The sequence below is a fragment of the Ranitomeya variabilis genome, chromosome 3 (assembly GCF_051348905.1).
Source record: "Ranitomeya variabilis isolate aRanVar5 chromosome 3, aRanVar5.hap1, whole genome shotgun sequence".
In the NCBI taxonomy this organism is placed as follows: domain Eukaryota; kingdom Metazoa; phylum Chordata; class Amphibia; order Anura; family Dendrobatidae; genus Ranitomeya; species Ranitomeya variabilis.
Genome location: NC_135234.1, coordinates 14,144,513 through 14,171,835, shown reverse-complemented (window position 1 = coordinate 14,171,835; position 27,323 = coordinate 14,144,513). Strand labels below are relative to the sequence as shown.

The 27,323-nt window shown below is 45.0% G+C and overlaps 2 protein-coding genes across 5 annotated transcripts in view; both read left to right on the top strand.

The window, feature by feature from the left end:
- The window catches only part of ZBTB20 (zinc finger and BTB domain containing 20), a 941,497-nt gene that overhangs the window by 345,534 nt on the left and 568,640 nt on the right, over positions 1 to 27,323 (top strand). The window lies entirely within an intron of this gene.
- Positions 4,422 to 6,808, top strand: LOC143814966 (uncharacterized). Its single transcript, XM_077293702.1, has 3 exons — positions 4,422 to 4,816; positions 4,910 to 5,069; positions 5,181 to 6,808. The coding sequence occupies exons 1-3, from the start codon at positions 4,702 to 4,704 to the stop codon at positions 6,196 to 6,198; spliced, it is 1,293 nt and encodes a 430-aa protein (XP_077149817.1). The 5' UTR covers positions 4,422 to 4,701; the 3' UTR covers positions 6,199 to 6,808.

The following is a 27,323-nucleotide window of genomic DNA, read 5'->3' as shown; positions in this document are numbered from 1 at the left end:
AAGGCAAATCTTGGGATAGGAGCCTGACGCGTAGGTGGGGAGTTGTGATACCGCGCTCGCCATGTGTGCCGCTCCTGTGTATTTAACCAGCCACGTGAGTTATGGAGCTCGCTGAAGTTTCTCCTTTATGGCCGAGTGGTGACTGTACATCTATAATTCACTGCAATGTATATTGATTGTCTCCAAACAATGAAGAGGTTTTAAGGCTTCAGTCTCGACAGGCAAGCGAGTAAGCTGTCCAACGCACGAAGCGCGCCCCCGGACATTCATCTTTAGGAGGGAGTAAAAGAAATCAATTAATCAATCAGTGGTTAAATATAGACGTCGCCTTAGAGATACAATGCGGATTGAAAGGAAACCCTTCTCCCCCCAAACATGAGTTTTTTTTATTATATGTGTTTATTAGTAGTGGCGGTATTAATGCATCTGTCAGTCAATAGTGGCGTCACAGTCGCTGCACTGATATTAGCTGTAGCCAGTTATTAATAATATTGCTTCCATGTAACACTTGCATGATTTGCACTATCATTTCAGTTTTTATTTTGTGCAAAACCATATTTTTTTTTTACAGATTTTTTGAAGATCCTCTCAAAAATCATCCTCATAGACCGCTTTGCTGATCATAAGGCTATGCCCACATTATGTCTTTATCAAGGAGATTCCGCACCAAATTCACCCAACAAAGCAGAGAAAACAGCCCTATAAAGACACCGTGTGCACATTGCCTACATTTTTGTGAGCTTTTTTTACCTGCAGATGTTTAAAAAAAAAAATGCCTGCTGAAAAATGGTAACTGCGAGTCACTTCTTTGGACTAGTTGTTGAAGGAAACTTCTCCAACTTTGGCAATGCCTAACCAAAAGGTTGCAAAGATCACATCAGGGCAAAAACTCTTCAAAAACTTCTCAAAACTTCTGGAAACTTTTAAGGAAAAAAAAACACCTCCAAAAACTCCCCAAAACAGGTGAATTTCCTGAAGCAGTTTATGCTTGAAAAACTCATGATTTTTCTTTATCTCCTCAAGACACTCAGTGTGAACATACCCTAATAACACAAAGTTTTGTTTAGGTAGTCAAAAGTTGCACGTTTTTCTAGTGAAAACCACTTCCGGAAAATCTAGTTTTGGGGGTCGTTTTAAGAAGTTTTTCAGTTCCTGAAGCTGTTTTGAAGAGTTTTGGAAGAATTGTTTTTCCAGAAGCATTTTTGCAGTTTTTTGATTGGATAGTGCCCAGTATGGAGCAGATTCCATCAGCAGGAGCCGTATCTAAAAGGCTACTTTCACACTAGCGTTAACTGCATTACGTTTCAAAACGTCTTTTTTCAGAAAAAACGCATCCAGCAAAACTTTTTGCTGGATGCGTTTTTTTCCCATAGACTTGTATTGGCGACGTATGGCGACGGATTGGCATACGTCGTGTACGTTTTACGACGGATGCGTCGAAATTTGGCGACACGTCGTCTCAAAAAAACGTAGATTGTAACGTTTTTTGTCTCCGCCTAAAAAACGTGTCGCGACGCATCCTGCGGCATACGTCGTTGGCTGCAATGGAAGCCTATGAGCGACGGATGCGTCGGGACACGTCGTACGACGCAATGCAGCGCTGCAATACGTTTTTTTTACACTGAGCATGCTCAGAAGAAGTATTTTGTTGCCAATTGGTCAGACACCCCCAAATCTATATAAACCTGGCCTGGGCCTTGAACCCCACATATGCCAGCAAGACACAGAGAAGCAAAGAAGCCTGCCAGCAAGAGCCAGCCTGCCACAAGACCCCAGCCAAGCACAAGACCCCAGCCAGCCTGTCACAAGACTGCAGCCAGCCTGCCACAAGACTCCAGCCATCCTGCCACAAGACTCCAGCCATCCTGCCACAAGACTCCAGACATCCTGCTACAAGACTCCAGCCACCATAGCCAGTGTGAGTATTGCAATTTTTGTGTGCATCTGTGTGCCTGTGCATTTCTGTGTGTATGAGGTACTACTGACTACAACAAGAGCTTAAAACCTGAAGAGAACCTGAGGCCTGCCATCGTCCTGCACCAGCCAGTGCCATGCTAGAGTCCAGATCCACCATGATGCCAGCCACTGTGAAGACCTGCTGCTTCAGCCAAAGGATTGTCAGCCTTTTGTATGTGTGTGTGTAATGTGTGTGTGTGTATGCGTCTTCTGATTGGGTTCACCTTTCTGCCTTTGTTGTACATATGTGTATTTGCATAAAGCTATGTGCGTGCATGTGTATGTGTGCATTTTTGGACGGCTGTGTGCTTTTGTACCATGTGCCTGCACCATATTATGCCTTTGCCAATTTTATGCCTGTTCATGTGGGAGGGTATGTGTCCATGTGCAGGATTGCATCAGGATGTGGTCAGGATTTTCCATCAGTATTTGTACGCCAAAACCAGGAGTGGGTGATAAAAGCAAAAGTGTGCCTGTTTTCGTATTATACTTTACCTAATTTTTACACTCCTGGTTTTGGCTTACAAATACTGATGGGAAATCCTGCCCAAATTCTGATGCGATCCTGAATGTGGACACATACCATGCATGTTTTTTGGGTACGTCTTGTTGATGGCATGTGCATTTGTCCATGCTGTATAATTGGTTATTTGCCTTTTTCTGATGTATTGACTGTATAGTGGTCTGTGCAGCATGTGGTTTAAATTTTTTTTTTTTTTTTTTTTTAAATCTGATGTGTTTTTTAAAAAAGTCTAGCGGTGTGCAGCTTGTGGTTTGAATGTGTGAGTGTGGGGTTTTTCTATTTAATAAAAGTGTTGAATTTTTTTTTATTACAGTTATAACCATTTGCAGTTGAAGTACTTGTATTTAAAATAAAGAGCATGTCAGCTCCTTGTGATTTTTAAAAAAAAAAGTGCAAAAAAAAAATTATAATAAAATGTTTATTAAAAAAATGTCCGTAGTATTATTTCATAAAGGTAAATTTAAAACTGGTGTATGTACCAATGGTTACACATGCAATACAGGGTTGGTTGAGGGCTCATTTTTTTTAATAAAGGTTAACCTGTAAAGTATTTTTTTTTTTTTTTTGGGGGGGGAGAGGTTATTTATTTTAAATAAAATGTGTCAAATATATTTTTTCATGGTGTTAACATTAAAAAATTTTGTTTTTTGGGACATGGAAATGAATGGTATAACGTGCAACTTTTTGGGGGGGTTTTGGTGTTCACCTGTATGAACATTTCTGACATCATTTTAGTAGGGTGTTTATCATTGAACATTACCTAGTTCAGGGGGTGGTCTAACTATAGATCCATTATACATATAACAGATAAACCAGGACCGCAGCCGCTGCCCACCAGGACACAGCCGCTGCCCACCAGGACCACAGCTAAAGAGCTAGAAGTAAGTTTTGAAGACCCCAATCTGCTACTTCAATGTGTCGAGCAGATTGCAAGTGTGTCTTTAACTTACAGAACCACCAGGACACAGCCGCTGCCCACCAGGACACAGCCGCTGCCCACCAGGACACAGCCACTGCCCACCAGGACACAGCCGCTGCCCACCAGGACCACAGCTAAAGAGCTAGAAGTAAGTTTTGAAGACCCCAATCTGCTACTTCAATGTGTCGAGCAGATTGCAAGTGTGTCTTTAACTTACAGAACCACCAGGACACAGCCGCTGCCCACCAGGACACAGCCGCTGCCCACCAGGACACAGCCACTGCCCACCAGGACACAGCCGCTGCCCACCAGGACCACAGCTAAAGAGCTAGAAGTAAGTTTTGAAGACCCCAATCTGCTACTTCAATGTGTCGAGCAGATTGCAAGTGTGTCTTTAACTTACAGAACCACCAGGACACAGCCGCTGCCCACCAGGACACAGCCGCTGCCCACCAGGACACAGCCGCTGCCCACCAGGACACAGCCGCTGCCCACCAGGACCACAGCTAAAGAGCTAGAAGTAAGTTTTGAAGACCCCAATCTGCTACTTCAATGTGTCGAGCAGATTGCAAGTGTGTCTTTAACTTACAGAACCACCAGGACACAGCCGCTGCCCACCAGGACACAGCCGCTGCCCACCAGGACACAGCCGCTGCCCACCAGGACACAGCCGCTGCCCACCAGGACCACAAAACGATGTCCTCTTCTGACAGCCCTCCTCCACAGCAACAGCGTGTATCGGTAAGTTAACACAAAATTTTTTTTTTTTTTTAAATTTCTTTAAATTAAATTTTTATGGATAACTACATGCATACATTATGTTTCAACAGGAAGCTGAATCAGATGAGGAGCTGTCAGAAGGGGGCGAGACGGGTGGAGAGATGCAAGTGGAGGAGGAACCAAGTGTAAGTAGTGGTGAAACAGTTGCTTCGCACATCACACTGCACCATACACAAAACAGATTACTAAACACCTGCCTACCTTAACTGAGAATTTGTTTCCTTCATTTCAGGCTGCTGCTGCTGCTCCTGCTGCTGCCGCTGAAGGCTCTCCCAGACAGTCCCAGAGTCGGCGGACTCGTCGCCACGGTCGGCCATCAGTGAGTTTTTTTTTTGGGGGGGAGGGGGATTCTATTGGTACTTTAGTATTTCAGTGTACTAATTTGTTTGTTTTCCTTTTTTTTTTTTTTTTTTTGACACAGGCTTCACAGCGTGCTCCCGCAGAAGAGGAGGATGATGATGATGATGACATTGATGTAGACTGTCTCATCGAGGAGGTTCGTGAGCGGGAGCCGCTGTGGAACATGGCTGACCGCAGGCATGCTGATACCGGTGTCACCCGTCGGCTCTGGGACGAAGTGTGTCGCACCCTGTTTCCAAGGCGGGAGAGCCTTCATCCTCAGCAGCAGAGCAAACTAGGTAAGTATTCACTTTCCAGTGATGTTTTGAGCTGACTGTAATGTATTGCATTTACCAATTTTTTGTTTTTTCTTTTGATTCTTGTCTTCACAGTTGGAAAGGTTAGGAAGCGGTGGCGGTCACTGAGGGATCGCTTTAAGAGGGAATTCAATGATGAGATGAAGGCCCCGAGTGGCTCTGCAGGAAGGAAGAGGAGCAGATATAAATATGGCCAGGCCCTCTCCTTCCTGAGGCGAACCATGCTAAGCAGAGTGTAAGTATTCTACAGCCCAATTATAACCATGTTAACCTGTCTACTTAGTTTGCTTTCAGTCAGGGCTTTTTCATTCCAATGTATTAATTTCATTTGTTTTTTCTTTCACAGCACCTTCTCCAGCCACCGGGCGCCTGCATCTTCCTCTGCGCCCTCTGAAGCGATCCCTCCTGAGTCCGCCACTGAGGGCCACGTCGGTAGGCCCCACACCTCTGTCCCCTCCTCTGACCCCTCTGTCCTCTCCTCTGACCCCTCTGTCCCCTCCACTTCATCCGCCCCAAGCAGTGGAGCATTATTGCAGGCTTCATTGCTCGCATCTGATGCTGAACAGTTAGCGTTCCCTTTACCCCACCCCTCTGATCCTGCCACCTCGACACCACCATTAGGTTCGTGGCGGCAGCGCCAGAGGGGTCAGGAAAGGAGCTATGCTCCTGAGTTCTTACACCTGAATGCATCCTTCCAAGGCTCTTTCAAAATTTTGGGAGAGCAAGTGACTGCTGGTTTCAACATGGTGCAATCACGCATCAGTGAAACAAGCCAGGAAACCAGCAGTCGCTTGGATAGGCTGCATTCAGCTGTAAGTCCCGATCCGGCCAACCTTTTTTTCCAATCCATGCTCATGAGCATGGAGAAGCTTTCTTTTGAGCAACAGATGCGGGTAATGAATACCTGCCATAATGCTGCACTGCAGGCCATTAATGAATCGACCCACACACCTCACCACACCTCCACTCCAATTCCACACCAGGCCCCATTTCCACACCATACCCCCCATTACCAAACCCAGCCCCAATACCCACACCAGCAGCATTACCAAACCCAGCTCCAATCCCCACACCAGCACCATTACCAAACCCCACGCCACTCCCACTACCCTACCCAGTCACAATACCCGACCCAGTCCCCACAACAATCCCGGCCCCTAGACCAAATTACTTCCCCAATGTTTTCCTTACTGAACTTTTCTCTTCCACCTACCCCAACACCACCCCCCTCTGGTCAGCCTCTTGGTTTAACCCCCACTTCCACTGCACCCCAAACAAGTAGGGTTTCCCCACCTATCGACGTGGTCCAACCTTCCGGCACATCCTCCTCTCATATCTCCACCCAACACTTTGAAAATTTGTAAAGTGTGTAAATAAGATTCTAAAAAATGTTCTAATTTTTCTATAAAAATGTTGGAAAATATATATATATTTTTTTTGCAAAACAAAAAAAAAAAAAAAAAAAAAAGAGTTAAAATAAAATTCGGATTACAATTCTACTCTTTGTGTGTGTGTGGATTTATTAAGGTAATATAATAAAAAAAGGTTTAATAAAAACAAACACCAGACATGTAAAGGGTATAACATAATGGTTTTACTAGCAAGAAAACCACGCTTTTGGGCCTTTTTTTTGGGGGGGGGGGCAGAAACACTTTTTTTACATAACCAAAACACATGGGAAACAGGTTACACATGGGAAACAGGTTACACAATCATGTCTTGCCACGGGATCCGCCCGACAGGTGAGACAAAATAATCGGCAAACTGGTCCCTCATCCTTGTAACTGAACTTGTAGAGCGAACCGAGCTGCTGCGGTAGTCCCACAAGGTGGTCTCCAACTCTTCATCATCCAAAGAAACGGGCTCCTTTGACAGGACAAAGTTGTGGAGCACCACACAGGCTTTAACTACCTCGTCTATAGTTGTTGTTTTCAGCTTGATAGCCGTCAGCAGAACTCGCCACTTCGCCGTCAATATGCCAAAGGAACACTCCACTACTCTTCGTGCTCTAGTAAGCCGGTAATTAAAGACCCGCTTGGTATGGTTTAAGTTCCGGCTACTGTACGGTTTCAGTAGGTGCGGCGACAGTTGAAAGGCTTCATCGCCTACAAAAACATATTCCAGGGCTGGGTCATTTGTTCCTGGCAGTGGTCTGGCTGGCGGGAAATCGTAGCTCTCTCCATAAAGGCAACGACCCATCGGAGAGTTTTTAAACACTTGCGAATCATTGGACCGTCCATACGCTCCAATGTCCACGGCAAGGAACCTGCAGTTGGCGTCTGCAATAGCCATAAGGACGATGGAGAAATACTTCTTATAATTATAATACTCCGATCCTGTTCCTGCCGGTTTCGCAATCCTTATGTGTTTCCCGTCAACTGCACCCACACAATTAGGGAAATTGCAAATTTGCTGAAACTCTTCAGCACTTCGCAACCAGATTTCCGTGGATGGTTGGGGGATATACTCTGGTTGCAAAGTGGTCCAAACAGCCCGACATGTGTCCTTCACTATTCCAGAGATAGTTGAAATGCCCAGCCTGAACTGATAATGGAGCGAAGTCATAGATTCACCCGTAGCTAGGAAACTTTATAAAAAAAAAAAAAAAAAAAATGTTAAAAATTGTTTGTCTGTGCAATTTTTTATAATATGGCACTGTTAATTTTTTTTAAAATGACAGGAGACCCAATAAAACCAGCATGAATCCGGTGTAAAAAAACAGTGGAATGTCCGCCAAGAAAACCCAAATTACATGCTGCAGAAAATAGTGCGCAATATGTCAGCGCAGTATTGTCTGCAGCATGTAATATAACATTCAAAATGACCAATGACAGGAAAAAAGCAGTTGCATGTCATCAAACCCAAAAAACCCCCCAAAAAAAAAACTGCAGAAAATGCAACGCAATATTTCAGCGCAGTATTTTCTGCAGTCTGTTATCTAACATTCAATATGAGCAATGACATTTAAATAAAGCAGTTGAATGTCCGCCAAGAAAACACAAACTACATGCTGCAGAAAATAGTGCGCAATATGTCAGCGCAGTATTGTCTGCAGCATGTAATATAACATTCAAAATGACCAATGACAGGAAAAAAGCAGTTGCATGTCATCAAACCCAAAAAAACCCAAAAAAAAAAAAACTGCAGAAAATGCAACGCAATATTTCAGCACAGTATTTTCTGCAGTCTGTTAACATTCAATATCAGCAATGACATTTAAATAAAGCAGTTGAATGTCCGCCAAGAAAACCAAAACTACATGCTGCAGAAAATAGTGCGCAATATGCCAGCGCAGTATTTTCTGCAGCATGTAATATAACATTCAATATCAGCAATGAAATAAAAAAAAGAGGCTTACCGCAGGGTCACCATCAGCCGCTCCGCCGGTGTGATGGCAAGCCTCATCCTTGTATCCTGTCTTCGGATGACATCCTCCAGTTTTGCAAGCAAAAAATCAAAATGTTCAATCCTCATCCGCACGTAGTTGTGGAATTTGTGTGGATTGTGCCGCAACTCCAGGTACAGAGTGGACTGGACACCCCGGGTCATCCGTAGTTGATTAATCGGATGAATCCACATTCGTCTTCGTCTCCGTTGCTGCAGAAGCATCCTACGCCTTTCCGCTGCCGCCTCCTTCTCCCGCACTATGATATCCAGGCGATTTGTCTCAAAGATAACGTCGGTAACCAAACTAGCAATCCTCCCAAGAACACCTTCCATCGCTGCCACAAAACTAAAACCCACAAAGATGGGCTGTAAATACAGTACTATATAGTTTTTCAAATTTTCCAGTAGCCAATCAAATTTTGGGAGCCTCCCCTTTTAAAAACGGATCCGTCGGAAAAACGGATACAACGGATGGTAAAACGGATACAACGTATGCAACGCATCCAGTATTTTCGACGGAAACGTTTAGCGGATTTGCGACGGATCCGTCGAAATGCTGGATGCGTGGCATACGTTTGTCACCGTTTTTCAATTTTTTGACGCATCCGTTTTTTCGGCAAAAAAACGGATTTGCGACGTAATGCAGTAAACGCTAGTGTGAAATTAGGACTGACCTGCTGAGCCCACACTCTTGCACATGGGAAGGCATCGGTAAGGCCTCTTTCACACTTCCGTCTTTTCAGATCCGCTGCAATGCTTCGTTTTGGGAAAAAAAATGGATCCTGCAAATGTGCCCGCAGGATTCGTTTTTTTCCCATAGACTTGTATTAGCGACGGATGGCCACACGTCGCATCCGTCGTGCGATGGATCCGTCGTGTTTTGGTGGACCGTCGTCTGGAAAAAACATTCAATGTAACGTTTTTTATCTGCGCCGGGAAAACGTGTCGCGACGGATCGGCATACGTCGTTGAATAGAATGGAAGCCTATGGACGCAGAATCCTTCGAGACACGTCGTATGACGGAATCCAGCGCTGGAATCCGTTTTTTTACACTGAGCATGCTCAGAATCAGGAATTTGTAGCCAATTGGCCAGACAGGTCCCAAATCTATATATACCTGGCCTGGGGCGTCACCCCCAAATGTGCCAGCAAGACTCCTGCCAGCCTGAAAACAGCCAGCCAGTCAATATATTGGTTTCCCTATTTTCCAGTAGCCAATCACATTTGGGAGACTCCCATTTTTAGGCATGGAAAATGGATCCGTAAAAAAAACGGATGGTAAAAACGGACAAAACGGATGCAACGGATCCAGTTTTTCGATGGAACCGTCTAGTGGATCGGTCGAAATACTGGATGTGTTGCATCCGTTTTTCACTATTTTTGACGCATCTGTCGATACATCGCGCTGACGCATTGTGATGGATTAAAAAAAACGGAAGTGTGAAAGTAGCCTAATATAACTGGCAGGTGAGCGCACTGTTAATATGGAAACTTTTGGCCAATGGGACAAATATTTTTTAGGATTGTCCCAATCTTATATGAGGCCGTGTTGTGATTGTTTCACACTTCATATTTATGTTGCTCATTGATTAAACCTAAAAAATTCAAAAGCAACTGAAAGAGAAAGTGGAGAAACAATGAAAATAGCTATCGTAAGACCTGACCCAACAGCATTCCCTCACTTCTGCCAGTTCCGGTACACACTAGAAATCCTGACTTTGCAGTCCCTAGTGGTTCCTGCATGAGCTGAGATAGGCATAACCAATGAGTAGACCCCAGAGTGAGTAAAAAAAAGATCCCAGAGTGAGTAAAATAAACAACGAAATACAAAATAAAGGCTTATGTACCTACTTATAGAAAATATGCCACCTACTACTCAGACTAATTTGATCAGCTTCTATGAAGAGGTAAGTTCCGGACTGGACCAAGGGAACCCAGTGGACGTAGTATATATGGACTTTTCCAAAGCTTTTGATACGGTGCCACACAAAAGGTTGTTACATAAAATGAGAGTAATGGGGATAGGGGAAAATATGTGTAAGTGGGTTGAGAGCTGGCTCAGGGATAGGAAACAAAGGGTGGTTATTAATGGAGCACACTCGGACTGGGTCACGGTTAGCAGTGGGGTACCACAGGGGTCAGTATTGGGCCCTCTTTTTAACATATTAATGACCTTGTAGGGGGCATTCAGAGTAGAATTTCAATATTTGCAGATGACACTAAACTCTGCAGGGTAATCAATACAGGGGAGGACAATTTTATATTACAGGATGATTTATGTAAACTAGAAGCTTGGGCTGATAAATGGCAAATGAGCTTTAATGGGGATAAATGTAAGGTCATGCACTTGGGTAGAAGTAATAAGATGTATAACTATTTGCTTAATTCTAAAACTCTGGGCAAAACCGTCAATGAAAAAGACCTGGGTGTATGGGTGGATGACAAACTCATATTCAGTGGCCAGTGTCAGGCAGCTGCTACAAAGGCAAATAAAATAATGGGATGTATTAAAAGAGGCATAGATGCTCATGAGGAGAACATAATTTTACCTCTATACAAGTCACTAGTTTGACCACACTTAGAATACTGTGCACAGTTCTGGTCTCCGGTGTGTAAGAAAGACATAGCTGAACTAGAGCGGGTGCAGAGAAGAGCGACCAAGGTTATTAGAGGACTGGGGGGTCTGCAATACCAAGATAGGTTATTACACTTGGGGCTATTTAGTTTGGAAAAACGAAGACTAAGGGGTGATCTTATGTTAATGTATAAATATATGAGGGGACAGTGCAAAGACCTTTCTGATGATCTTTTTAATCATAGACCTGAGACAGGGACAAGGGGGCATCCTCTACGTCTGGAGGAAAGAAGGTTTAAGCATAATAACAGACGCGGATTCTTTACTGTAAGAGCAGTGAGACTATGGAACTCCCTGCCGTATGATGTTGTAATGAGTGATTCATTAATTAAATTTAAGAGGGGACTGGGTACCTTTCTGGAAAAGTATAATGTTACAGGGTATATACACTAGATTCCTTGATAAGGCGTTGATCCAGGGAACTAGTCTGATTGCCGTATGTGGAGTCGGGAAGGAATTTTTTTCCCCATGGTGGAGTTACTCTTTGCCACATGGGGTTTTTTTTGCCTTCCTCTGGATCAACATGTTAGGGCATGTTAGGTTAGGCTATGGGTTGAACTAGATGGACTTACAGTCTTCCTTCAACCTTAATAACTATGTAACTATGTAACTATGTACTTACTAAAAAGAAGCAGAAGGTAGGTGCAGGGTAAAGAACATAAACAGCAAAGCGATAAACCTTAGCTGGTTTTTCACCGGCTGGCTCAAACTGCAGCAGTATGGTTGGACTTCCAAATGAAACTATCACCAGCAGGAAATACCAGCAGGGGGAAAGTATATAAAGCCACACCGGAAAGGCGATAGGACAGACAAATGAGTAAATGAAAGTACCTGTTACCCTCAAAAGATTGAAGCAAGTATAACAGAAACTAAACACCTGGAGAATAGGTGTATCTGCTATGGCTCGGCGGAAAGAGAAGCTGACCACAAACTAGAGGCTCAAGGATTCAAAACCAGACATCTTCACGTCTATCAATATTAAATCCAGAAGATGATCTCGCATCGTATGGTCAACTCTTGCCGAGTGTTCTTTATATGTGTATCATGTAAATAGTGCAATAAAACATTGTCGCGGTGCTGCCCGCCAGTCTTTATTTTCTCTGAGCATTGCAGAATTCTCTCCGTGAGAACAACCCGGGCCCAACAAATATCTGCCAAACATAAATTTTCAAGGAAGAATTGTATGTTTTTGTAAATGACTTAGCAAGCGAAACGCGTAAAAAAAAAAAAGCGTTCCATGCATCCAGCGCCCGCACCGTCTCTCTGTCTCCATTTGGCTTACACGTATCATTTGTATAGAGCAGTTCTCGGTAGGAACGAGAGATCAAATCCCTGCTAATGAGATGAAATTGTAATCAAAACTCATTTTCAACAAGGTCGTCTCCTTTGGTGGTAGCAAGTAACGACAACGGCGCAAGGTCTGGCGAGAGACATGTAATCCAGCACATATGCCCTAGTGGAGCCCAGGGCGTGATGGCAAATGCTACTTCGTATGATGCCGTCTCCCCGGCAGCCAGTTGGCCGCCAGTCACCAGGCTATAGGAAGAGTCGATTTGCTGCGGCTAATGAGGTAGACCGTGGGTGGAGATGTGTAGGATGAAGACCTGTTTGGCATGGAGAGGAGGGGGGGCACTGTGATAACTGCTCATCTCCATCTGTAGAGTTTAATTGTGCAGGAACTGAAATGACTTTACACCTCGCTCTCGCCCAATTTTTTTTCCGTCCATTGAATTTTTCATGCGCTTGTTTGGCCAAGATCTGTTGTACCTTAGGAATTTGTCCATCTGATGGGGCTATTTAGGTTCTCACAGACTATGGTAAACATGATTTGGCTCATAAGCTCTTAACATCAGGCTTACTTGCACTAAGACAGAGATTGCTCTATTGCAGTGCCAGGACTCCTGCAGTACCAACTGTTAAATAATAAAGCATTCCCTGTTTGTTGGCAGGCGCCCTTCTGCCAACACAGAGCAGCCATTTTCTGGGTTTACCTACAGCTTCCCCGCTCATATTGTAAAACTCGGAACAGTATGTGAGTTGTACGTCGGTAGAAGTGGTACCAAAGCATCGCTCTTAGTCTAATCTGCTTAGTTTATTATTCTCCCCGGACCTTTTCGAGATCCAACAAGCATGCAGAGCCTTGGCAGCTCGAACAATGGCTGTGCTGTCATTCTGGATAACATTACGGACTTTTGCCTTGCGTTTGGGCTAATTGTTTTGCTGTGTGCATTTTTCCTTTCTTCCTTGGCAGGTTGATGCCTAATCAGCTCAGCTTTGCTTTTGTTTTCCTGTCTTTTGCAAAAAAAAAATAGAAAAAGATAGGAAAAGCCCTCTATTGTCCCTTACGAGTCCATAGATTCTCCGTGTATATAGGCATTGACTCGCTGGAGGAAGTGATGAACAATCCTTATTATTCATGTCCTTTCCATATAGCCAAGATGGTCAGGGATGGCATCAACTCTGGTGCAGGACCTTCTATGGGTTTCCGATCTTATAATGCCTTAAAAAAAACTCCCCAAAAATACATTAGGAAATCCACATCCTCTAAAACCTAAACCTTTCCATGGTTAGATAACTGAATTTGTTTTTCAGGTGCAAATCATGGGTGCTCAGGCCAACAGGGCCAGTGGCACCACTTTCGGTGGTGGTAGATGATACTACCCTATCATCAAATCTGGTTATCATACAGATTCCAACCTTATTCAACCATCCCTTTATTTTCCTCTTATAAAACCATAACCAAGTAATGCATGCTCCCTTTCCATGCTCATGAATGCACCGATCCCAGTTTTCAATCAGCCCTAAATTTTTATTTTCAAGGTATATGTAGGACCAACACTACAAGTAAAGGGAGGCCAAGGTTCAGGGTTAGGGACTATATTAACCAATAAGGAGTAGAAAGTTGTAAAGTCAAGAGTATTTAAAGAATATCATAGAAAATGTTCATCTTGAGTAAAGCATTTGGTTGCTGTGAATGGTCCATGAAATCTTCCAATGGATACAGCCTTATGTCCTAGTAAAGCCTTAAGGAAAGCGCAGTATAAAGGTGAATTCTTACCACTGACTAATGTCAGGTCTGGAGTCTAAGGCTGCGTGCACATGTCGTCACGTTTTTGTCATCACGTTTTTGTCGTCACGTTTTTGTCGTCATATTATAAAATTGCACCCTATGGAGCTTATTGGACAGCTTTTAATTAATTAAATAGGAAAAAAAACGACTTGGCCCCCCTCCCCATTTTTTTGATAACCAGCAAAGGTAAAGCAAATAGCTTCAGGCTGATATTATCAGGCTGGGAAGGTCCTTGGTCGTTGGGCCCTTCCAGCCGAAAAATAGCAGCCTTCAGCTCCCCCTGAACATGCTCCAGTTCTGGCTCTTCACCTTCACACTTCTCGATTGCCCTGGTGTGTTGGCAATCGAGGTAATGGTAGTCGGGATTGATGTCAGCTGTGAATTGTCCAAAAACAAAGCTGACATCAAGCCCTGGTGTTAGTAATGGAGAGGTGTCGATTAGACACCCCCATTCCCAACCCAGTAATAAAAAGTAGAAAAAACACACACAGAAATACTTAATTGAAATAAAGACTCCCCCCAGTTCCCCCTCGATCAACAATTTATATATAAAAAAAAAAGTTCCCACAGAGGTCCGCTGTAGTCAGAAAAGTATTATTTGTCTGTGTTTTTCTTTTTTTCTTACTGGGTTGCTTATTAACACCAGGGATTGATGTCAGCTATGTTTTTGGACAATTCACAACTGACATCAATCCCCAAACCACATCACCGCGATTGCCACCACACCAGGGTATTGAGAAGTGAAGTGCCAGAATTGGCTCATCTCATGTGGTGCTCCACTCCTGGTCTGTGGTCTGGTATTTTTAGGCTGGGAAGTGCCCAATAACCATGGACCTATCCAGCCTGATAATATACTGTAAGCCCCCAGCTGTATGCTTTACCTTTGTTGGTTGCAAAAATTGGGGGGGGACCCCACACCTTTTTTTTCTCATTTATTTAGTTTTTAATCAATCATAAAAACTGTCCAAGGTTGCAGTTTTAACAAAATGTAGGGAAGTTGTACAATTATATTTCTGTCGGTCTTTCTGTATGCAGTCTATGTCTGTATCTCTATATGTCTGTCTTTCTATCTAAATTTTCTACTTCTATAGCATTTATTGCTATCCAAAAACCCATGCAAAAACAATCATTTTTGCCTCATTTTTTCCTGCCAAGAGATCCAGAAATCGTGCAGGAATTTCTGCATCCAAATACTCAATGTGTGCACATACCCTTAGGGATCCTCTCGTTTTTCAACAGAGGACCGCTGCAAAGAAATTTAGACCAAACCTGTCAGATTTCCAGGTTGCGATCCCTAGAATAGTCAGCAGCATCCCACAGCAACATTGAGACCAGAGTGCAGTCAGACAGAACTGTAGGTCATAACCTGAAGGTCATTCAGGAGTGACAAATTTAGAGGGCTATACAGAGGCAGTGACCTGAGAGCAGGCAGACAAACCAAAAGGCAAATTTATGGCACAAGATGAAAGCCAAAGAATAATGTAGGAAAAATCGGTCAAATGCAGACTCAAGGTAGAGTCCAGGAGCATAAACTGACATTTATGCAAAAGACAGTAGTCCCTTGCATGGTTCAATTGGGCCTCTGTTGGTTCTCGCTTGGTTGACATGACTTATAAGTTGAGAAGTAGTGTTGCTAGAGCAGAGCAAGGTAGTTTTGACGTGGTGGCTTTCAACAAATAAAATGCCTGTTGTTCAACATCTACTGGAGGAACTGAATCCAGGTTGTTCTACCAACTCTCAGCATGCGGGTCGTTCACCTTCTCCAGTAGATGTTCACCAGGTAACATTTCTTCTTTAGAAAGTTGTCGAGTCAAAACTACATGGGTCCATTGACGCACGCATGAGGTACCATCAACCCTGGCTAATCCTGGGGACACTGGTAGGTAAGAGATTTGTGGGACTCTTGTCTAGCCTTCAGGTACCACTAACCTGTATGCTGAACCAGAGTCCCACAAACGATCCACTCATCTCTGCATGGTATAAGACTATGCTGTTGGGGTATTGAGTTCATCAAGAGATATGGTGAAGTCAGAGTCTCCAATCCATATCTTCTTATGGTCATAGAAAACAACAAAAAGGCTAAATACCTGTAATGGAAATAAAGATAAGCACAATGTTCTGTTGTGGTTAGACGCGTAGAAATCATCGTGGTCTGTGGCCAGGATCTGCTGAACAAAATCTCAGCACACAGTTCCCGAAAACAAGGCACTTCAGGCCAAGACTTTTATATTTCTATGAATATGTCTTTGTGGGTGGCATCAAATCAGGGAATACGTCCGTCATTGTCTCCACCGGGGTCCAGGAATTCTTCAGTGTTGAGTGTAAATATTGTTTCCTTGGTCTTGAATCACTGGCGTGCTGGGACGTCAGAGAAATGGTGGGCATGGAGGTGTCAGATACAAGTGTTATGCTGCAGAGGTATTGTATGGTATATAGGATATATATAAAGGAGAACTTTTATAATGAAACTCCAGGTTCAATTTTCCATGAGGTCTTGTGGGATGTTTCCAGTATTCTTGGGTCTGGTGGAATGTTCCCGTTATACAGTAGGTCTTGTTGACTGTTTCAAGTATGCGACAGGTCTTGTGGGGGTGTTCCCATTTAACTCCGGGTCTTGTCAGCATTTACTAATATTCAGTAGGTCTTTTGGGGTTTCCCCAGTATAATGCAGTTCTTATGGGATATTGACCATATACAGCAGGTCTTGTAAGGTGTTCTCAGTATACAGCAAGTCTTGTGAGGTTCCCAGTTTTTTTGTTTGTTTGTTCTCAGTATAGTGAGAGTTTTGACTGTTCCAGGCATTCAGTAAGCTTTGTGTGATTTTCCTAGTGAGGTCTTGTGGGGTGTTCCCGGTATACGGCAGGTCTTGTGGGGTGTTCCTGGTATATGGCAGGTTTGTGGTTTGTGGGGTATTCCCGGTATATGTAAGGTCTTATGGGGTGTTCCCGGTATACAGCAGGTCTTGTGGGGTGTTCCCGGTATATGTAAGGTCTTGTGGGGTGTTCCCGGTATATGTAAGGTCTTGTGCGGAGTTCCCAGTATACAGCGGGTCTTGTGGGATGTTCCCGGTATGTGGCAGGTTTTGCGGATAATTCCTGGTATATGTAAGGTCTTGTGGGGAGTTCATGGTATATGGCAGGTTTTGTGGTGAGTTCGATGTGTGGCAGGTGTGGTGTGTTCCTGGTATATGTCAGGTCTTGTGGGGTGTTCCCGGTATACAGCAGGTCTTGTGCGGTGTTCCTAGTATACGGCAGGTCTTGTGGGGTGTTCCCGGTATACGTCAGGTCTTGTGGGGTGTTCCTGGTATACGGCAGTTCTTGTACGGTATTCCCGGTATACGTCAGGTCTTGTGCAGTGTTCCTAGTATGCGGCAGATCTTGTGCAGTGTTCCCAGTATACGGCAGGTCTTGTGGGGTGTTCCCTATATACGGCAGGTCTTGTGGGGGGTTCCCGGTATATGGCAGGTCTTGTGGGGTGTTCCCTATATACGGCAGGTCTTATGGGGTGTTCCCAGTATACAGCAGGTCTTGTGGGGTATTCCCGATATACGTCAGGTTTTGGGTGTTCCCAGTATACGGCAGTCTTTGTGGGGTGTTCACAATATACAGCAGTTATTGTGGGGTGTCCCAGGTATACGGCTGGTCTTGTGGGGTGTTCTTGGTATACGGAATGTCTTGAGAGGTGTTCCCCATATACGGCAGGTCTTGTGGGGTGATCCTTATATACGGCAGGTCTTGTGGGGTGTTCCCAGTATACGGCAGGTCTTGTGGGGTGTTCCCAGTATACGGCAGGTCTTGTGGGGGGTTCCCAGTATATGGCAGGTCTTGTGTGGTGTTCCTGGTATAGAGCATGTCTTGTGGGGTGTTCCAGGGATACGGCAGGTCTTGTGGGGTGTTCCCTATATACGGCAGGTCTTGTGGGGTGTTCCCAGTATACGGCAGGTCTTGTGGGGTGTTCCCAGTATACGGCAGGTCTTGTGGGGTGTTCCCGGTATACGGCGGGTCTTGTGGGGTGTTCCCGGTGTACGGCAGGTCTTGTGGGGTGTTCCCAGTATACGGCAGGTCTTGTGGGGTGTTCTTGGTATACGGCAGGTCTTGAGGGGTGTTCCCTATATACGGCAGGTCTTGTGGGGTGTTCCCAGTATACGGCAGGTCTTGTGGGAGGTCCCCAGTATACGGCAGGTCTTGTGGGGTGTTCCCAGTATATGGCAGGTCTTGTGGGGTGTTCCCGGTATACGGCGGGTCTTGTGGGGTGTTCTTGGTATACGGCAGGTCTTGAGGGGTGTTCCCTATATACGGCAGGTCTTGTGGGGTGTTCCCAGTATACGGCAGGTCTTGTGGGAGGTCCCCAGTATATGGCAGGTCTTGTGGGGTGTTCCCGGTATACGGCATGTCTTGTGGGGTGTTCCAGTGATGCGGCAGGTCTTATGGGGTGTTCAGAAAATTATAATTTAACAGATACAGCTGGAATTAGTTATAATTACGACTCATATGAAAAAAACTAATACCTCTAAAAATATCCTTTATTATTCAATCTTTAAAAAGGGAAAATTAATCCCCAAACCACACAGTGTGAGAAAAACCAAATGAAAACTATAAAAACACTGCTAATCCGTATAAGGTGTAACAGCATAGGCGACGGTTAAACATGTGTAACCCTAATTAGCCCTAGCTGGACCCTTCCTGACAGTGGAGGTTGGCACCCTCTTGAACGCAAATGGCGCCCCCACTCAACGGCGGCTCGCCCTGTAGTCCCTAGAGGCCCCTAGAATAGTACAACCACAAGTGTATATACACTAATAACACAATCCAATATACCAGCTTCTTTGTGGAATACTAGGATACACAAAACAAATCCTTTAGAGATAGAGCCAGGGGGTTCTAAGAAATATTCCTGAAGCAATGCCACCATTATACAGTCAACCATCAAACAAAATCTCTGGTCAATATTTCAGTGGAAGAGGGGGGTGAAGCCTACACAGTCCCTATTTAACATGTCCCTTCCTGACTGCGGAGGTTGGCACCCTACCACAGCACGCAAGTGGCGCCCCGCTCAGCGAAGGCTCACCCTCGGTTTCCCTACAATTTACCCCTTATTTATTGTCAACAGATAAAAAGCAGAAAAAGGGGGGAAAAAAGGGGTATCAGTATGCAATAAGTGGCCTTCTGGGCTATCAACTCGAGCCTCCCTACCTCTTATATGACCATTATGGGCACGGTTTATGCTGCCAGTAAGATGTGCCAAAAATTTGGCAGTCGTTACTGATGGAATACGCCGTTGAGTGGGGGCCCCATTTGCGTTCAAGAGGGTGCCAACCTCCGCTGTCAGGAAGGGTCCAGCTAGGGCTAATTAGGGTTACACAGGTTTAACCGTCGCCTATGCTGTTACACCTTATACAGATCAGCAGTATTTTTATAGTTTTCTTATGGGGTGTTCCCGGTATATGGCGGGTCTTGTGGGGTGTTTCTGGTATACGGCGGGTCTTGTGAGGTGTTCCTGGTATACGGCGGGTCTTGTGAGGTGTTCCTGGTATACAGCGGGTCTTATGGGGTGTTCCCGGTATATGGCGGGTCTTGTGCAGTGTTCCCAGTATACGGTGGGTCTTGTGGGGTGTTCCTGGTGTACGGCGGGTCTTGTGGGGTGTTCCCGGTATACAGCGGGTCTTATGGGGTGTTCCCGGTATATGGCGGGTCTTGTGCAGTGTCCCCGGTATACGGTGGGTCGTGTGGGGTGTTCCTGGTATGCGGCTGGTCTTGTGGGGTGTTCCCGGTATACGGCTGGTCTTGTGGGGTGCTCCCGGTATACAGCAGGTCTTGTGGGGTGTTTCTGGTATACGGCAGGTCTTGTGAGGTGTTCCCAGTATATGGTGGATCTTGTGGGGTGTTTCTGGTATACGGAAGGTCTTGTGGTGTGTTCCTGGTATATGGTGGATCTTGTGGGGTGTTCCTGGTATACGGCAGGTCTTGGGGGGGTTCCCGGTGTACGGCAGGTCTTGTGGGGTGTTCCCGGTATATGGCAGGTCTTGTGGGGTGTTCTCGGTATACGGAAGGTCTTGTGGGGTGCTCTCGGTATACAGCAGGTCTTGTTGGGTGTTTCTGGTATACGGCGGGTCTTGTGAGGTGTTCCCGGTATATGGTGGATCTTGTGGGGTTTCTGGTATACGGAAGGTCTTGTGGTGTGTTCCCGGTATATGGTGGATCTTGTGGGGTGTTCCTGGTATACGGCAGGTCTTGTGGGGGGTTCCCGGTGTACGGCAGGTCTTGTGGGGTGTTCCCGGTATACGGCAGGTCTTGTGGGGTGTTCTCGGTATACGGAAGGTCTTGTGGTGTGTTCCCGGTGTACGGCAGGTCTTGTGGGGTGTTCTCGGTATACGGAAGGTCTTGTAGCGTGTTCCCGGTATACGGCAGGTCTTGTGGGGTGTTCTCGGTATACGGAAGGTCTTGTGGTGTGTTCCCGGTGTACGGCAGGTCTTGTGGGGTGTTCCCGGTATACGGTGGGTCTTGTGAGGTGTTCCCGGTATACGGAAGGTCTTGTGGCGTGTTCCCGGTGTACGGCAGGTCTTGTGGGGTGTTCCCAAAATACGGAAGGTCTTGTGGTGTGTTCCCGGTGTACGGCAGGTCTTGTGGGGTGTTCTCGGTATACGGAAGGTCTTGTAGCGTGTTCCCGGTATACGGCAGGTCTTGTGGGGGGTGTTCTCGGTATACGGAAGGTCTTGTGGTTTGTTGCCGGTGTACGGCAGGTCTTGGGTGTTCCCGGTATACGGCAGGTCTTGTGGGGTGTTCCCGGTATACGGAAGGTCTTGTGGCATGTTCCCGGTGTACGGCAGGTCTTGTGGGGTGTTCCCAAAATACAGAAGGTCTTGTGGCGTGTTCCCGGTGTATGGCAGGTCTTGTGGGGTGTTCCCAAAATACGGAAGGTCTTGTGGGGTGTTCCCGGTATACAGCAGGTCTTGTGGGGTGTTCCCGGTGTACGGCAGGTCTTGTGGGGTGTTCCCAAAATACGGAAGGTCTTGTAGCGTGTTCCCGGTGTACAGCAGGTCTTGTGGAGCATTCTCATTATGTGGCAGATGTTTTGGGGTTTTTATTGTTATAGGTGAAAGATGCACAATATATAAGGAAAGACACTTTTATTGTCGTTCTGTATATACGTGTAAACCCTCTTTAAGGTATCAGGTAACTGCTATATACATTTATTTTCCAGCCTGTCCTATAGATCTGTGCGTTTTGATCTCTTTATGGCATAAAAAGGATTTTTTTCCAGTGAACTCCTCTCTCTGGCCTGTAACACACGGACCCTATAGATATTGGGGACCTCTTATACCCTACCATCGGCCGCCTCTGTGCACGGCTAATTCTCTGAATTATACGTGACTGCAGCGAGATATGAAAAACAATAAAAAGTGCCAAAAATGAGAAAATTAAAATCCAAAGTGACCTGGCCCAATGCTCCAGCGAAGGTGTCTCCAGGCAACAAGAGGAGATTCTCATTTCCGAGGAGCCGGTCTCGTCTGCTCATTGCAGCCTTCCACGCTGCTGTGTTACTGTACGGGGGGATTTATGAGGGGTGATGGTGGGGGGCAATGTGCATTATACTGTAACTTACACTACACATAGGATGGAACGTCACATTGTATCTCTGATATCTGTCCTTTAGGAAGGAGCTCTACGTTGGCTGCTATAGGGCGGCATTTGTCCTCACACTGGCACCATCTCAGCACTTTTGTTACAGAACAGAAAGGATCAAACCTGTGCCGCTCAGCCAGACACTACGCCCATTGTTACACTCCGGAATTACCACGTTTTACCATCAGGCGGGAGAAATATGCAAAGCAGTAACCAAAACACTCAGCTCCCCATCCAGAGGATTAAAGCGTTCTGAAAACTTTCTCCCCTCGCTCTTAACTCCTGCCAGGCCAGACTTCTTTATTTCCCTCTATTGTAATTAAAGGGTAATTCTGCTCATTTTCCCTGCGGCAGATAGACCCTGAGGTCAAGAACAGGTCCCCATTAGAGAATGGGGATGCTTAAAATGGTTATGGAAATAATTATGCTCGCTAGAGAGCATGCTTAATAGATTCCCTCCTCCATAGAGTTTATGCTTGCTAGAGAGCATGCTTAATAGATTCCCTCCTCCCTAGAGTTTATGCTCGCTAGAGAGCATGCTTAATAGATTCCCTCCTCCATAGAGTTTATGCTCGCTAGAGAGCATGCTTAATAGATTCCCTCCTCCATAGAGTTTATGCTCGCTAGAGAGCATGCTTAATAGATTCCCTCCTCCATAGAGTTTATGCTCGCTAGAGAGCATGCTTAATAGATTCCCTCCTCCATAGTTTATGCTCGCTAGAGAGCATGCTTAATAGATTACCTCCTCCATAGAGTTTATGCTCGCTAGAGAGCATGCTTAATAGATTCCCTCCTCCATAGAGTTTATGCTCGCTGGAGAGCATGCTTAATAGATTACCTCCTCCATAGTTTATGCTCGCTAGAGAGCATGCTTAATAGATTCCCTCCTCCATAGAGTTTATGCTTGCTAGAGAGCATGCTTAATAGATTCCCTCCTCCATAGAGTTTATGCTCGCTAGAGAGCATGCTTAATAGATTCCCTCCTCCATAGAGTTTATGCTCGCTAGAGAGCATGCTTAATAGATTCCCTCCTCCATAGAGTTTATGCTCGCTAGAGAGCATGCTTAATAGATTACCTCCTCCATAGTTTATGCTCGCTAGAGAGCATGCTTAATAGATTACCTCCTCCATAGAGTTTATGCTTGCTAGAGAGCATGCTTAGTAGATTCCCTCCTCCATAGAGTTTATGCTCGCTAGAGAGCATGCTTAATAGATTCCCTCCTCCATAGAGTTTATGCCCGCTAGAGAGCATGCTTAATAGATTCCCTCCTCCATAGAGTTTATGCTCGCTAGAGAGCATGCTTAATAGATTCCCTCCTCCATAGAGTTTATGCTCGCTAGAGAGCATGCTTACTAGATTACCTCCTCCATAGAGTTTATGCTCACTAGAGAGCATGCTTAATAGATTACCTCCTCCATAGAGTTTATGCTCGCTAGAGAGCATGCTTAATAGATTACCTCCTCCATAGAGTTTATGCTCGCTGGAGAGCATGCTTAATAGATTCCCTCCTCCATAGAGTTTATGCTCGCTAGAGAGCATGCTTAATAGATTCCCTCCTCCATAGAGTTTATGCTCGCTAGAGAGCATGCTTAATAGATTCCCTCCTCCATAGAGTTTATGCTCGCTAGAGAGCATGCTTAATCGATTCCCTCCTCCATAGAGTTTATGCTCGCTAGAGAGCATGCTTAATAGATTCCCTCCTCCATAGAGTTTATGCTCGCTAGAGAGCATGCTTAATAGATTCCCTCCTCCATAGAGTTTATGCTCGCTAGAGAGCATGCTTAATAGATTCCCTCCTCCATAGAGTTTATGCTCGCTAGATACCTCAACTAAAAAAAAAGTTTGCTAGACTGCCCCCTACATAAAAAGTATACTCGAGAGATCAACTGATACATAGAGCTCATGCTTGCTAGGTTCCCTCCTCCATGCTCACTATATCCTCTCCCCCCCCCCCCCCCCCCCGCACAGGGAGCATGCTCACTAGATTAATTCCTTCATAGAGAGCATGCTTGCTAGATTTCATCTTCTCCATATAGTGCATGCTTGGTACTGATTTTACTTTTTCATAAAGGACTTGCTTGCTAGATTCCCTCTTCTATAAAAAGTATGCTCGCTAAATTCACTCCTCCATAGAGGACATGCTCGCTTGAATAATTCCTTTATAGAGAGCATAGTTGCTAGATTCACTCCTACAGAAAGCATGCTGCTAAATTCACTCCTCTTTTACAGAGTATGCTCACTAGTTTGTTTTCAAAATAGAGAGCATGCTAGCTAGATTCCCTCTTCTGTAGAAAGCATGCTTGCAAAAATCACTTTTCCACAGAAAGCATTCATTCATTCATAGAAAGTATAGTTACTAAATTCACTCCTCTGTAGAAAGTATACTCGCTAACTTCACTTCTCAATAGATGGCATGCTCACTAGTTTCTTCTCAACATAGAGAACTTGCTTGCTAAATTCTCTCTTCCATAGAGAGCATACTCACTCTTTTCTCTTTTCCATTAAGAACATGCTTGTAAGATTTAATTCTTTATAGAGAAGATGCTTGTAAGATTTCCCTTCTAAAGAGAGCATGCATGTAATATTTCCCTCCTATAGAGAACATGCTTGTAAGATTTCCTTCTTAATAGAGAGGAGGCATGTAAGATTTCCTTCTTAATAGAGAGGAGGCATGTAAGATTTCCTTCTTAATAGAGAGCATGCTTGTGAGATTTTCTCCTCTTTAGGGAGCATGCTTGTGAGATTTCCTCCTCCATAGAGAGCATGCTTGTGAGATTTCCTCCTTAGTAGAGAGCATGCTTGTGAGATTTCCTCCTCCATAGAGAGCATGCTTGTGAGATTTCCTCCTCCAAAGAGAGCATGCTTGTGAGATTTCCTCCTCCATAGAGAGCATGCTTGTGAGATTTCCTCCTCTATAGAGAACATGCATGTAAGATTTCCTCCTCTATAGAGAGCATGCTTGTAAGATTTCCTCCTCTATAGAGAGCATGCTTGTAAGATTTCCTCCTCCATAGAGAGCATGCTTGTAAGATTTCCTCCTCTATAGAGAGCATGCTTGTGAGATTTTCTCATCCATAGAGGGCATGCTTGTAAGATTTCCTCCTCTATAGAGAGCATGCTTGTAAGATTTCCTCCTCCATAGAGAGCATGCTTGTAAGATTTCCTCCTCTAGAGAGAGTATGCATGTAAGATTTCCTCCTCTATAGAGAGCATGCATGTAAGATTTCCTCCTCTATAGAGAGCATGCTTGTAAGATTTCCTCCTCTATAGAGAGCATGCTTGTAAGATTTTCTCCTCTATAGAGAACATGCATGTAAGATTTCCTCCTCTATAGAGAGCATGCATGTAAGATTTCCTCCTCTATAGAGAGCATGCTTGTAAGATTTCCTCCTCTATAGAGAGCATGCTTGTAAGATTTTCTCCTCCATAGAGAGCATGCTTGTAAGATTTCCTCCTCTATAGAGAGCATGCTTGTGAGATTTTCTCATCCATAGAGGGCATGCTTGTAAGATTTCCTCCTCCATAGAGAGCATGCTTGTGAGATTTCCTCCTCCATAGAGAGCATGCTTGTGAGATTTCCTCCTCCATAGAGAGCATGCTTGTGAGATTTCCTCCTCCATAGAGAGCATGCTTGTAAGATTTCCTCCTCCATAGAGAGCATGCTTGTGAGATTTCCTCCTCCATAGAGAGCATGCTTGTGAGATTTCCTCCTCCATAGAGAGCATGCTTGTAAGATTTTCTCCTCTATAGAGAGCATGCTTGTAAGATTTCCTCCTCTATAGAGAGCATGCTTGTAAGATTTTCTCCTCCATAGAGAGCATGCTTGTAAGATTTCCTCCTCTATAGAGAGCATGCTTGTAAGATTTCCTCCTCTATAGAGAGCATGCTTATGAGATTTTCTCATCCATAGAGGGCATGCTTGTGAGATTTCCTCCTCCATAGAGAGCATGCTTGTAAGATTTCCTCCTCCATAGAGAGCATGCTTGTAAGATTTCCTCCTCTATAGAGAGCATGCTTGTGAGATTTCCTCCTCCATAGAGAGCATGCTTGTGAGATTTCCTCCTCCATAGAGAGCATGCTTGTAAGATTTCCTCCTCCATAGAGAGCATGCTTGTAAGATTTCCTCCTCTATAGAGAGTATGCATGTGAGATTTCCTCCTCCATAGAGAGCATGCTTGTGAGATTTCCTCCTCCATAGAGAGCATGCTTGTGAGATTTCCTCCTCCATAGAGAGCATGCTTGTGAGATTTCCTCCTCCATAGAGAGCATGCTTGTGAGATTTCCTCCTCCATAGAGAGCATGCTTGTGAGATTTCCTCCTCCATAGAGAGCATGCTTGTAAGATTTCCTCCTCCATAGAGAGTATGCTTGTGAGATTTCCTCCTCCATAGAGAGCATGCTTGTGAGATTTCCTCCTCCATAGAGAGCATGCTTGTAAGATTTCCTCCTCCATAGAGAGTATGCTTGTGAGATTTCCTCCTCCATAGAGAGCATGCTTGTGAGATTTCCTCCTCCATAGAGAGCATGCTTGTGAGATTTCCTCCTCCATAGAGAGCATGCTTGTAAGATTTCCTCCTCCATAGAGAGTATGCTTGTGAGATTTCCTCCTCCATAGAGAGCATGCTTGTGAGATTTCCTCCTCCATAGAGAGCAGGCATGTAAGATTTCCTCCTCTTTAGGGAGCATGCTTGCTAGTTTCCTCTTTTCATAAAGCGCATGCTCGCTAGTTCTGTCTGATACCATGAAGATGCCAATGGTTCACAGCACCACCTTCTCCCATTGATTTCCTTATGTGACACTTTTTCTGCGCTGCTCGCGAGGCTTCATTGCTTCTCTCTTCATTGTCCATGCAGTATTTATTTATTCATCCAGCTCATATAGAGCCATGTGCACATTACAGAGGAACGGGCCCAACATCACATCTTCCTACAAGAGTAGGGCGCCTAGGTCAGGCGGGGGAGCGCCATCTCCGTGCCCCCTGTAGTAGTTCACCTCTGTGGGACGGGCACTGTTGGGGCACATAGACCTGCGCTCATTATATGGTCGCGGTGCCTTCCCGAGTCACTACATGTTACAGATGATGAGCGTGACATCAATTACAGACTGTCATCCTCTCCGCCGATACGCTGCAGACGAATAATCCGGTAATATTTACTTTAGCGATACCTGCAGGCGGTCAACCCTTACAGAACAATATGCCGCGCCGCTAATTGCAGAAATAGCTCAGACTGTAATTAAAAAAGTGCAATCTTTATATTTAATGTATGGCAGACTTCAATTATGCCTCATTTCTACAGGAAAATCTCAATTATTAACAAATCACTTATCGACATTTCCTGCCGGCAGCCGCTCGGTAGAGAGGTAACGCCATCATTACCGAACCACATTGGCCCCCTACCTGCTCCGACCAGTTAATAGCTTTATGGCTGCAGAGGCAGCACAAGTATCCCCAGCGCACCCCCAAAAATGTCAACTCTCTGCCCCTGTATCTCCATCATACAGATTTATGGGTTATCTGCACAGTAACAGGGTCATGTAGCACTAGCTCAAGCCTAGATCCTTCTGCGTTGGATTTTTTCCCGCTGTGTCGCGATGTGACCTCATTGATATTCACATGATATGATGTCACAATATTCTACCGCTCATTCATGTTGTTATGTAGCCCGGTGTAGCTGGAAGGTAGACCGCCAATGAGTCCCGTCAGAGTTAGTCCCTGAGCGGTGATTGTGGAGGTCTGCAGCCTCCGATGTGCCAGTGACGGGCCGCACCGGTGA